This window comes from Lissotriton vulgaris, chromosome 4_1, assembly GCF_964263255.1.
Source record: "Lissotriton vulgaris chromosome 4_1, aLisVul1.2, whole genome shotgun sequence".
NCBI classification, from domain to species: domain Eukaryota; kingdom Metazoa; phylum Chordata; class Amphibia; order Caudata; family Salamandridae; genus Lissotriton; species Lissotriton vulgaris.
The window spans coordinates 2,061,360,982-2,061,375,164 of NC_141691.1; the positions used below are offsets into that span (position 1 = coordinate 2,061,360,982).

The following is a 14,183-nucleotide window of genomic DNA, read 5'->3' on the forward strand; positions in this document are numbered from 1 at the left end:
GTTCCTCCCAGGATTTGAGGACAGAGTATAGAGCACAGTATTCTGCTCAGAGTCACTGACTGCTGTTTCCAGATGTGCGTTGAAAACAATGTATGTAAATTGTAACAAACTGGACACAGAGGACGTTTCCATGGTAACCACAGACACCTGTTGTCTGTGTCGGGATCCCAAGACACCTGATCACACTGCCTAGAGATTTAAAAAATAAAACAAAAAAACATGGTGGCTGTACTCAAGCCAGATGATGGCAAAATATATGCATGAAAGATACATTGCAGTGCATGAATATGGTAATTTGCACTAACATGAGTTGCAATAACCCCTTATGTGTGGAATTTGGCAGCTCTGCTCATAAGGGGTGTCAGCTCCGAAACGGGGTGTGGGGGGCTGCAGCTCCTACATCAGCCTCAGCTCTGCTCCCCGGGAGAGACAGAAAATCGGGAAGAGCTTGTGAGTGTAGTTGAAGTAGACCGGATGGAAAGTGTAGAGTAGCTCCATGGAGTCCGCATTGTACAGGGACACCCGCCCCCCGTCCCGGTCCACATACACCCCCAGCTTCAGGGGCTCCTCACGAGGGGACAGAGTGGTGTCAGGGACAGTGCAAACCCAGTAATGACCACTGCACCCTTGCACAACCCAGACACCCCCCTCAGGAGACCATGTGATCCGTTTCTTCCTCTCCACAGACTCTGCTGCGACCCCCACACTCCATTCTCCATGACCCTCCCGCAGCAGCTGCACCTCCCAGTAATGTCTGCCTGAGGTGAACCCCTTGCTCCCCAGCACACACCAGGAGGAGGTGAATCTCTTGGGGGTGTCCGAAAGAGGCTGCCATGAGTCTGTCCATCTCACAAGTCTCCGCCCCTCAGACAGGCTGAGCTCAGGATGCGCTGTGTCTGGATCCAGAGTCACCGTCACTGCAGAGAAGAGATTCAGAATTAGAGATTTCATGTGAACAAATAAAGGATATAATTACTATTTTATTTTTAGGTAATTGACTCAAGGCTACCCTATCTGGAAGAAGCTCACTGTACTTTACATTGCACCAGATAGCACGTATCTCAACGGACCGCGCTGCACTTTATAAAGCACTACACAGCACCTACCTGAAAGGAGCACACTGAAATATACTGCACTATACAGCATGTACGTGGAAATAACAGATTGTACTGCACTATACAGCACCTCCATGGAAGGAGCACACTATACTATACTAATTTAGACCACATCTATCTGGAAGGTTCACACCAATGTACGTTGCACTAGACAGCACCTATCTGTGGTAGAAAGTCCATTGCACTAGATGGAATATTGTGCTAGATCGCATACTGTAGTAGACAGTATACCGTACTAAACGGCAGACTGCACTAGAGAAGTTTCTGTCCTACATAGCACACTGCAGGCAGTGCACTGGGCTGCACTAAACAACTCACTGCACTGCAGACAGTACACTGTGCTAAAGTGTGAACTATAACATACAGAATACTATGTTAGAAGACTCACTTCACTACAGAGTACACTGTACTAGATGGTAACCTGTAAACTGCACTAGACAACTCAGTTTAATAGAGTTGTACTGCATATTGTACACTAGACTAGACAGCCCAAAATTCAAGACAGTACACCATGCTACAATACCCACTGCACTAGACAGTACACTGTAGTAGGCACCACAGTACACAGTCACACATTGAATGGAAATAAACTCCAGAGACAAATCTGGTAAACATACATATGTATATGGAATGCAGTGGGTGCAAGGTAGACTAGGCAGAATGTGCTCTGTAGTAGAGCACCCACTGTACTAGACAGACACAGTGCAAGAGAGTCTGTTGTACTGTCATATAGATACTTCTTTATATATACTGTGTTAAGTTAGCATGAGCTTATTACATGTTTAAACGCCATTTTTCCTTCGGCTTCAGTTTGCACACGACACATACTTGTTGTTTTAGCTTTCAACCTAGAAGAGTGATGTGATTTATTTTGAGAATAATGTGTTATTATTCTGATATCAGTTTTGCTTGTTACACTGTCTGAACAGTGAGTGCTGAACCCTCTAAGAATAACTCAATACAAGGTTGCTGGGAGGTCTGATCTTCGCACCACATTAGACATAACATAAATACAGTTGCTGCCAACATTGGGCTCTAAGCGGGTTTAAGATAGAGTTACAGGAAATGCAAGAACACACTTGATGATGCTTCGCATGCAGAGAGCTGGTAGCTGATGATGTGATCCTCTCCTCCTGACATTTAGAGGTATGGGTCCGCCCTGCTAAAACCCAAAAGAGACCTTCATAATATAATATAATATGCTAAATAGGGAGGTGAGAAATAGGTGTTGTTAATTCCTATTCATTTCAGCATTATAATATGCTATCACCGTTTGCGTACTATGGACTAGTAACTATGCTGATACCTTTGATTCTTATAATCTGTTTGTTAGTATTGTGCAAGATACTGCGTTTGAGAACATTGCATTGATTAATAAATATTTCAAATATGCACGTGTCCTCTTTACACCAAGTTCTGGTTTGAAATGATTATAGAGCGAAAGAGTGTTCATGTGTTCCACGATACCTGAGGTAACCTAAGTTCATGTTCTGGTTTGTCTAAGTCATTGGGAGTTTGTTATGACCAATGAGACACTGTAGCTAGCTCGGCAAGGGGATTTTGGATACTGAGGTGAGTTTTGGGTCACCCTAATTCACTAAGGTTCTAGATCTCTATGCACAGTTCTTTAGGAGAACGGAATCCCTGCTACATGGCGCCCAACGTCGGGCGGTCTTATATCATGAACCTCGAGTAGCATATCATTCAAACCTGAAACCCTTCATTGCCGTTTCCGGTAAACGGTGGTGTCGGTGAAACCTACCTATTTTTGAAATAGGTCTTTTCAAGCTTGAATCTATCTAAAACGGTTTCCTTGAATTACTTCCCAGTTGTGCTACAAAGTTTGCTTTGTTTTTTCTCTTTCCTGTGCTGTCATGGCACAAGCCGGGGACATTCCGCTGCATAGTCGCATTGCGGTGCGTGATCATTTGCGGGCTTATTATTATTATTATTATATTCTTATATAGCGCCTGATTCGACCCCCGAAGGGGTATCTCTGCGCTTGCCTTGGGAACCCGTCCTGGCTTTTCCCTGTGAGATAGCCCCTACAGGGCATCCCCAAGGTGAAAGCCAGGCATCCCGCCGCGGGGGGCCGTTGTGGAGATTAAGCAAGCTTAATGCCCAGAGTTGCAGAGTGTGAACCCATGATTAGGTCAGGCACCGAAGCGAGAATTATCGTGTCTGTGGACATTTGAGCTCAAGACCCTGCCGCGTCGGGAATTGAAGCCTGGTCCCGGGTCTGACCTCTGCTTCAGGGTCTGCCTGCTCTAACCAGTGAGCCACACTTCTCCTCGCTTATGATGTTCCTTTGGAAGGCTTGGCTGTGGTTATGGTGGTGAGTGCGGAACATGCTTACCCATACAAACTTTTTTATTTGTGGGAAGGCACTACGCCCAAGAGACCACAGTTTGCCAAAAAGAAAGTCGCCGCCTTAACAGCGCATCGATATGCCCTAGATAGTGAGAACGCGGCTTCGGAATCTGACGTGGGCTCTGACCTTGCTGGACAGCGCGGCGGAGATTACCATATTGAGAGAGGCCCTCCGTCCACTACTGAAGGTGACAGCGACTGACACTTATGTTGTGATTGAAACAGCTGATACAAGAGTTGCTCCCCCTGATAGACTTTTTGAAATTGTCCTGTTAATAGAAGGTGACATACAGCGAACTGTAAAAGGGGTATTTTGGGAAAATCTTTCATCTACGTATGACATTTTGCTTTCGGAGGCTGACTGGCCCCCACCTTTTGTTCTCACAGCTCCGCGAGGGGAGGAGGTGATCCTCCCCAGTTTCGCGCACACTGTTTCGAGAGTGGAAGCGCTGCATTTTGCAGAAGGGTGGGCTCTGGCGCTTGCGCCGGCTGTGTACCGCAATCAATGTGGCTGGGATAAATTGTCTCCAAGCCACAAGATTCCTTTACGGTCTAAGCCGCAGCCTCAACCCCAATATCCCATACGACGTGAAGCCAAAGCTTCAGCCGCGGCAATCCTTGAACAATTGGAATATCAAGGTGTAATTGAAACGTGTGTGTCACCGATGAATAACCCCCTTTTTACTGTAAACAAGCCGGACGGCTCATATCGTTTGGTTTTGGATTACCGGCATTTGAACTCGCATTGCCGTAACTGTGCAGTACAGAATACTCACGGCTCTGCCCTAGTGAATAGTCTTGAGCGTAAACGGCTCAAAACCATGCTTGACATATCCAATTGTTTTTATGCCCATAGATTGGATGGTCTGAGTTCCCAATGGACCTCCTTTACATGCGTCGGTGTGCAAAAAATGTTTCGGCGTCTCCCTATGGGCTATAAGAATAGTCCTGGAGTTTTTTCCGCCCGCATAGTCTCTCTTTTGGAGAGAATCGACCCAGTTGCTTGTTCGTATGTGGATGACAATTATCTCACAGACAACGAACTTTGGGAGCATCTGTGTCGAGTTAATGGCATAATTTGTAACTTTGCAGACATGGGTTACAAGTTTAACTTTGCGAAATCGCACATTGCGGAGTACACAGTGTTGTTTCTGGGCTACGAGCTTAACAATGAAATAAAGGGGTTGGCTCCTGGAGAAATGCGCACAGTTGCGTGCGCCATTGTGGTCGGTGTCATGGTGAACGATGAGTTCAAGTCCAGTGTCGTGCACACGCAGACACTTGGGGACTGCACCGCACAGTTAGCAGAACTTCGTGCTCTGATGCTCGCATTAGAGTACGCTGAGCCTTGTGTGACGACTTTAATCGTAAGTGACTCTTACTACTGTGTCCAGTCTTACAATGAGAACTTGTTCTTTTGGATTCAGAATGATTTTCGTGATTCCAAAGGTAGCACAATAAAACATAAAATGATCTGGGTCCGAGTGGCTGAACTTAAGGAAAAGTTACCACTCGTGTTTGTGATTCATACTCTTGGCCACCAGCGTGTGGGAGTCCACGCTGTTGGTAATTCGCTTGCTGATGAAGCGGCGAAGTCAGCAGTATCAAAATACTTAGTTGCAGCTGTTACTCGCTCCAAAAGTAAAATAGATGATGACATCTTGGCGGCTGTTGCTGCCACTGAGAAGGGAGGTAAATATCCTGCGGGGTTCTGTTCGAAGTACACGTACCACTTAAGTCCCGATAAGGTTCCTTATGTGAAAATTCCTGATGTTGGTGAGCGTTTGGTTCCTAACTCTGATCGCAGAGCTACTCTGATTACAGCGGCTCATGAAGGCTTGGCGTCTGCGCATGCAGGCGTTTCAGCCACTGTAACTCAGTTACAACAGAGGTTCTGGTGGCGGGGACTGTACAAACAGACACGTGATTATGTCCTTCAATGTGACATATGCTAGCAGATCAAGCCTTCGACTGCTGCGCGTCCGCCACAGACACAGTTGTACATTTCTAATAAACCACTAGGATGTGTTTATTTAGATCACTGCGGTCCTTTTTCTTCTGATACTGCGTATAAGTACATCTTAGTAGCAGTTGATTCATGCACACGCTTTGTGTGGGTATGGCCCCATCGCAGCCCTGATTCACGGACTGTCATAAGAGATTTGCGTGTCTTTGTAGGGATTTTTGCCTGTGGTACCTTCCATTTGGATCAGGGTCCGGCTTTCGCCTCTAAGGCGTATAAGGATGCTATGGTTTCGTTGGGGGTCCAAGTCAAGTTTTCGTCTCCGTACAGACCTGAGGGTAACAGTGTAGTGTAACGAATGAACCATGACTTAAAGCAATCTTTGACAGCTCGAGTTATAGGCACTAGCAGAAACTGGCTAGCACACCTTAATGGCGTGCAGCGTGCTCTTAATAATCTCCCTAGAAGGTCTCTGGGTGGGCAGACCCCATACGAAATGCTCTTTGGTATCAAGATGTATGTTCCTGACCTCGACGGTCTAGACTGCAAGGCCCAGGCCGCGGCCATTGACGTAGATGAACATTGCAATGTTTTACAGGATCTACAAAAGACCAGAGACAGTCTAGCTAAGGAACATTTGCCCTCCATATCGGATGTTGCATTGCAGATCCCGGTAGTTGACTGGCTACCACAAGTTGGAGAACTGGTTCGAGAGAAGATCGATAACAAGAAAGAATTTGGTCCTTCATATCGTGCACCGGTTCGGGTACTTGGAGTGAAGGGCACGAGAACAGTCATATTACCACCACTTCCAGGTCGTAAGGAAAATAGATTTATCTCAATTGACAATGTCAAGACACACAGGGTGGCCGATTCTTCATAGCATGACACCGGTAGTATCCTGTCCTTCCATGGTGAGACATTCTGTGTTGGCCATTACTTCTAGTGCTGAGCCAGCGGTGACCCTCGAGATGCCTGTGGTTTCCAGTCCTTTATTGAACACTTTTCCTATTAATAACAATGATGATCTGAATTATACCTATCCAACTGATTTATCAATGCCCGATTTACAGACTCGTTTGGCTACAGTATCCAGATTCTCTTTTGACTCTACTTCAACACATTCGAAGAACCCCTCACGTTTAGCAACATATGTCACCTTATTTAAAAAACATTTTTTGATTCCCCCTTGGACATATATTTTGGATGGTTCTTTTTTATGTTTATCTTTTTATGTCAATTGGTTTTGTGTTTTATTTTTTCTGTCTGATCGATGGACACCATGTCAAAGAGAGAACAGGAATTCGACACCTTAATGGAACATTGGCCCCACTTTGCTCGTCACATTCAGCGCACAGACTGAAAAGGGAGTTGAATACAGTTAACATCACTGCTTGGCCTGTCCTTGATGGGATTGCGTGGGATGCGGTTAGGTTTCAAATCCATGGCCCCACTGAAGGGATTAATGTTCCAAATGTGCTTAGAGTGAATATAGGGGATGTAGTGAAACAGAACATCCGTTCTGATGATTGGGATATTCAGGCCGTGGAAGCTTTATTCTCTGATTTGAAATATTATGCTGCCTTTGATGCTGAGGATTTATGCTTAGATTCTATTAATTAGGGTGATTTGTTTTGCTTTCAACATTATGGTAATCATTTTCCGCATAAAACAAGTTCCAGGAGGGGTAATGTGAATTACACACAGTGGGAACATTGCCCAGCTCCATTACAGGGCAGCTCCAGTACATTTCTGGAAAAATACACTTATTTCACAGACTTTAATCAATCAAATCCTGAGCCGTTTTATTTTAAAATGACACAAAAGTCCATGTCCAAAGTTAGACTTACCGATACTAACTTGCTGTATTCGAAGTCCTTTCTAGACAAGTTAGCTGTAGATGGCTACGAGCTATGGAAGGAAATAATGGACCTTAAATCGGTTTGGGGTACCAAAAATTGGCCGGTACAAGGCACTGAGGCTTTGCACCGTGCATGTCTCATCCCAAATCACATGTTGTTTCTAAATTCTACCATTTCACAAACGACATGCTTTGGATTGGCTACTTCTAAAAAATTCAATACACCAACTATCCCCGAATTGGAAGAATATTCAGGTTGGAGTAATTACACTGAATTGTCCATTAGTGATTTACAAGCACTGTTGCACAATTCATCCTTTAATGTATCCAGTTTGGATCCAAAGGGTTGGCTGATGTGGCATAGAAGCTCTGATTCTTGCCAACGTCGTTTTCTGGGCTTGTCTGAAGATTTTACACAAGTCAGACCTGATCCCCGTTTTGAGGATGATCATACTGTTACAACTTATTCAGTGGGCAAATTGTGTCAGAATTGGCTACAACATTCCACATTAGCTGCTGTTAAACTACATCTGTCCCAGTTGAGTGATAATGTAGATCTGAATGATTTTATAAAAGGCCCAGCTAAGGGTAGAACTAAACGGTGGATTTATGCGATTTACAATGAGATTTTGAAATTTTCACAAATTGAAGCTGCTAAACAACTAAGGGCTATTGACAGAGCTGATTTGGAAAAAGTGCTTGCAGTTGTCGATAACAGTATTAACATGCTTTCTTCCCGAATTTACACGTTGAATAATATTGTTTCTTCTGTTGTTGACATTGTGCATGATGAGGTGTCTGTATTATACCATGGTCAAAACCAATTGCGTTCTGTAATGCAGTTTGCATGGACACTACAGACACTTAAGGCGGGCCGTGTGCCCTGGAGTTACATGAACATGTCTTCCCTCTTTGCCCCATTTAATTTGACTGAAAAGCAGCGCATGCTTTCAATGCGTGCTGCATCATTTTCTATGTTACATATTGAAAGGTTAGAATCTTTACCGTTTTCTGTAGCTGAAGCCACTGCAGCAACGTGGCTTATCCATGGATTAATTACATTACCATTTGCTTTGTACAAATTCACTAATTGTATGCGGTACATTGCAATAGGGCGATATGAACCACTAGGCAGCGCATTCCTCCATGAGGCATGGTCTTTACCATACACATACCGATGTCTAAAGGATGGAAAGGAAGTGAATCTTAATGGTGAAGAATGCACGCAGTCGCCTGACCGTTCATTAATATGCAGACACATCCAGTTACACGGTTCTTGTAATCAGGACCGGCCTAATTTGGCTTGTGTTTTGAAGGGCACACCGGTTCCAGCGATAGTTCTCACATTTACATTATTGACAAATTGTAGTTATTTGCTTTTGAATAACGAGGATTGTTGTGGTTTAATTATCGGTATCGCTTATGTGGTAAATGTATCAGAACGAGTGGTGTGTTGCAAAAATGTGCTATATCCTCCCACACATGGGAATTCAGATGTTTCCATCTGGCCGTGCATCCCAACCTTGAAAGCGGAGTTCAATGGTATGAGCAGAATAAGAGCCCTTTTGTCTCAAAAAGAAGTGGCCCTGAGCTCGGCCCGTGAAACTTATGTCCTTCACATAGCTAACACACGCACAGAGGTGCAGTCACTTTTAAATACGGACTTGCCGTTTCATTTCTGCGAGCTGGTTCATCCAATCTTTAATGCCTCCTCCACATCTGGTGTCGCTCATTTTTTTTAATTAGTTAGCAGTGGTCTTGTGACTACCTTTGAAAAATATTTGGTGTCATCCCCGGGTTTTTTGATTCTATATTTTCAAGCTTGTTTGGCGGATTCCCTGTTTTGCTGGCTTCAGCTGCAGGCATTTTGATATTGTTTTGCTTTATAAAACATGGATGCCCGTCCTGCGCAAGAAGCCGTTCAACTCCTCCTGACACTGTTTCGTAACCGGATGCTTGATTACTATGGCACCCTGCCGCTTGCGACTTTAAGCACGGCTTTTGGATTATCATTTTGATTTTCCTATTTCACATGTGTCCAGCCTGTGTTTCATTGCCTGAGCTGCGATTTCGACTGGGCCATTGATTTGTGTCTCTGCTTGAAGACTTCTCCTGACGTCGATTTTAATCACCTGATGAGCCCCGTAGTTGCTCACGAGTTGGTTTGTTCTGGCGAAAGGGTTATGGCCTTGGCAGTGATGCATGGACTAATGGGTCAGTGGGACATACCCGCAGCGGCGCATGACTTTCTGGCACATAGCGTTCTTGAGAACCCACCGAGTTGTCCTCTGATGTTGCTAAAGGCTCCGGTGCTGGAAGATCACGTATGTTCTTTCCCGTTACTTAATTGGATGGCTGAACTGTTTTCGGATGATGACAGTGATTTCATGTTGTAAGCTGTTGCTGCATATTTTGCATATTCTGTCCAATCATGAGATGTTATGTTATGTTATTTTTATTTGTATCGCGCACAGCTGCCCCAGCAAAGGTGCGTCCTGGCGCTTTGACAAGATCAGAACAACACAACACCACAGAAGACTAAAGGGGTCATAGAATACAGCAAGAGGGCTAAACAAATAAAATAGTTTTGATGGCCCGTCTGAACTGAAGAAGATTGTCCATAGCTCGAATATGCACCGGGAGAGAATTCCACCAATTTGCCGCTAAGGCTCGAAAGGAGTGGCCACCAGCTCTACTAAGTCTAAAACGCGGGACAACAGCCAAATTTTGACCTACGGATCTGAGGGCTCGCAAAGGGACATATGGTGTGAGCAAATTCTCCAAGATTTGGGGAGATGAACCCTTGAGAATTTTAAATGCCAGGCATAAAACCTTGAATTTAATCCTTTGGTGTACAGGAAGCCAGTGAAGAGAGTGTAAAGATTTGGCAACCGAACTACACCTTGGTAGACCCATCACTACTCTGGCTGCCGCATTCTGAACTCGCTGCAGTCGAGAAAGTTCGGATTGGTTTATCCCAGCCAGAAGCGAGTTGGCATAATCTAGCCGAGACAGCACTGATGCTTGAACCAACAGCTGCCTGGTGGGAGCATTGAAGAATTTAAGGATTGGCCTGAGTCCTCTAATAATGCCATAGCAAGAAGCTGCCACCTTCTTGGTATGGCAGATGAAACCGAGGGACGGATCAAGCCATACCCCCAGATTCTTTATCTCCGATACTGGAGATGGAGTCACACCCAGTTCAGAAGGCCACCACTTGTCACCCCACAATGCCGCCTGCTTGCCGACTACCATGACCTCACTCTTCTTGGTGTTCAACTGGAGGCAGTTGGTATTCATCCAGTTGGCCACCGCCCGTAAGCCGTCACAGAACCTGAGGGGCTCCATGTCTGAGTCCCCACTCAGCGTGACCGCCAGCTGCGTGTCGTCAGCATATGAGACCATCGTCAGGCCCCACAGCTTGACGACCGCAGCCAGCGGCATCACATAGAGGTTAAATAGAGTGGGACTCAGCGATGACCCCTGTGGGACCCCCAGGTCTAGCGGATGGATTTTCGACTTACCGGGCGGAATCGAGACCTGGAATGACCTGTCAGCAAGAAAAGATCGAAACCAGCACAGGGCGGAGCCTGTAACCCCCACCTCCTCAAGTCGTTGAAGCAGAATCCTGTGCGAGACCGTGTCGAACGCGACACTAGGATCTAATAGCAACAGTGCCGCCGTTCGACCCGCATCAAGCACAGAACGCAGGTGTTCGACCACGAAGAGTAGGGCCGTCTCCGTGCTGTGGCCCGCACGGAACCCATTCTGGGTAGGGTCAAGAATGTTAGCCCCAGCTAGATGGTCTACCAGAATGGTGTTCACATGGGCCTCCGCGACTTTCGTGGCCCAAGGAAGCAACGAGATAGACCGGTAGTTCTCAGGCTTGAGAGGGTCTAGAGTTGGCTTTTTCAGAATAGGCGTGACTACAGCCTGCTTCTATCTGGCGGGGACTCTCCCAGAGGAGAGCGATAGGTTGATCAAAAAAAGCACCGGAGTGCGGCATGACGATGATAGCTTAATCAGCTGGGCCGGTTTCAGTGGATCTGCCGGGGATCCTGATTTGATTTTAAGGCTAAGAGAATCAAAGGCCTCCATAGACAGGGGAGGCAGAGTCATGAGACAGTCACTGTCTCTCAAAGTACAGCTAACCCGCTCTGGTGTTGGAACTCCCGTCGGGAAAGAACGATAGATGGCCTGTACTTTCTCCTGAAAAAAAGAGGCTAAGCCCTCGCAGTGGGAATCCGAGCAGATTTCCGCCCCCGCTATCCTCTTCGTCATCAGATCTTTTAACACCTTAAAAATCAGTTTTGAGGGGTTCGGGTTATTCTGGAACTCGTGAGCATAAAAGGCTGCTCGAGCTCTACACACAGCCCTGTGGTTAGCTTTAATTTTGGCAAGGTAGCAGACCTTCAAATCGGAGTCGTACGCTTTCCTCCATAATATCTCAGCAAGCTCTTTTGAGTGACGCCAAGGTGCCTTGGAGACTTTCATTATTATGGCACGTGGCTTTTTATTTTTTAAAAGTGCCTTTTTTCTTATAAACATTTGGATTTATGCGGCTTGGTCCTATATCCTTGTGCTTCAGAGGCCTTGCGTTGCAGTCTTTTGATAAATTTTGTTTGGCCGCTATAGGCATTCATACATATTTTTGTATTTTAGCTTAGCTCAATATTGTTGAACTCTGCTTTCATGTTATGCCTCTATTATAGTGTTGGCTTTCCTTTTTGACCGTGCTCAGATCATTGGGGGGGGTGTCATATAGATACTACTTTATATATACTGTGTTAAGTTAGCATGAGCTTATTACATGTTTAAACGCCATTTTTCCTTCGGCTTCAGTTTGCACACAACACATACTTGTTGTTGTAGCTTTCAACCTAGAAGAGTGATGTGATTTATTTGAGAATAATGTGTTATTATTCTGATATCAGTTTTGCTTGGTACACTGTCTGAACAGTGAGTGCTGAACCCTCTAAGAATAACTCGATACAAGGTTGCTGGGAGGTCTGATCTTCGCACCACATTAGACATAACATAAATACAGTTGCTGCCAACATTGCGCTCTAAGCGGGTTTAAGATAGAGTTACAGGAAATGCAAGAACACACTTGATGATGCTTCACATGCAGAGAGCTGGTAGCTGATGATGCGATCCTCTCCTCCTGACATTTAGAGGTATGGGTCCGCCCTGCTAAAACCCAAAAGAGACCTTCATAATATAATATAATATGCTAAATAGGGAGGTGAGAAATAGGTGTTGTTAATTCCTATTCATTACAGCATTATAATATGCTATCACCGTTTGCGTACTATGGACTAGTAACTATGCTGATAACTTTGATTCTTATAATCTGTTTGTTAGTATTGTACAAGATACTGCGTTTGAGAACATTGCATTGATTAATAAATATTTCAATATGCACGTGTCCTCTTTACTCCAAGTTCTGGTTTGAAATGATTATAGAGCGAAAGAGTGTTCATGTGTTCCACGATACCCGAGGTAACCTAAGTTCATGTTCTGGTTTGTCTAAGTCATTGGGAGTTTGTTATGACCAATGAGACACTGTAGCTAGCTCGGTAAGGGGATTTTGGATACTGAGGTGAGTTTTGGGTCACCCTAATTCACTAAGGTTCTAGATCTCTATGCACAGTTCTGTAGGAGAACGGAATCCCTGCTACAGTACTAAACACTTTGGTAGAGCCACCCGTACTAGGCAGTACACTGCATTAGATGGCAGACGGCACTAAACAGCTCACTGTTCTCGGTTTTGAAGAGCACCACTGCACTAGACTTTACACTGCATAAGCCCACTTACCATACTAGACATTGCTCTCTACTGGATGGCAACTGCACTAAATTACTCACTGTACTAAGCTTCACACTGCACTAGGCCCCTCTTCGTGCTAGAGAGACCAATGTATTGGGGTAAACTGCACTAGACACCACAGCACACTATACCGAATACTGCACCAGAGTCCACAAAATGTAAAATGGTGCACTGCACCAGACAGCACAATGTACTGGCGAGGTGTTGGACTTGGCCCTTCTGGCAGTTTCACCCCTGAACTTTTTGCATTGAACTCTGAGATACGTATAGTGATTTCTGGCCTTTGCGCACTTTAGCACTGTGGCGCAGTGTAAAGTGCGTGCACTCTCCGAGTTCGTGTGTTAGATTTGCCTGCTCTACCATAGGAATGTTAGGGGGTATGTGTGTCCATGATAGTTCCAGATATGTGGAGAGTGTAGGGTTGAGTTTGGTATGTGCGGACTCGTGTGATTAAATGCTGCGAGATGATGTGTGCGTATTTATTGTGTCTAGTGTGGAAGTGCCACTTCTAGAAGTTGGCCTGTCTCTGCAGTGAATGTGATTTGAATTTCTGGCTTGTGATTGGCTGGTGTGCTTGGCTCTAGGAGTCAGGATGGGTCTGCCCCGGTGGTGAATGGAGAGATCTGCTGGTTGATGGCAGGGAGGAGTGCACCTGGGTCCTGAATAGGGCTGGGCCTTCCCTCTACAATACTGGATCCACCCCCTGTGGTGTCTGATGTCCCTGACCCACCCTGTGAATAGGCAGAGGGGCTGAGGGAAACAAAGTGCTCCAGAACCAGTTGCATCTGGTTCGCCCCTTGCCTGCACCTTTAGACAAAGGAAATGTGTGTATAAAAAGAGGCTGTGACCTCATGTAAAATGTTCTTGTTTCCGGACTTGACTCTACCAGGGGCGTGCTGCTGCTGGGACCCAGGGGAAGGGTTGCTCTGCCCAGCCCCTGGATGCCTGGAGTTCTTGCTGGATCCTAACAGGAGGGGGCTTGCTGCTGGGGGGGCCCAGGAGGGACCGCCATGGGGGCTGTCTCCTTGCTGGAGTGCCCTGTGT

The 14,183-nt window shown here is 45.6% G+C and overlaps 1 protein-coding gene across 2 annotated transcripts in view; it reads right to left on the reverse strand.

Annotated features, from left to right (window-relative positions):
• Positions 1-388: 388 nt before the first annotated feature.
• LOC147724977 (E3 ubiquitin-protein ligase TRIM39-like) overlaps positions 389-14,183 on the reverse strand; it is a 170,350-nt gene continuing 156,555 nt past the window's right edge. For both annotated transcript variants that reach the window (XM_086966456.1, XM_086966457.1), the window contains exon 6: positions 389-917. In XM_086966456.1, the coding sequence (XP_086822582.1) occupies positions 397-917 (521 nt within the window). In that variant the 3' untranslated portion in view covers positions 389-396. The remainder of the gene's footprint in view (positions 918-14,183) is intronic.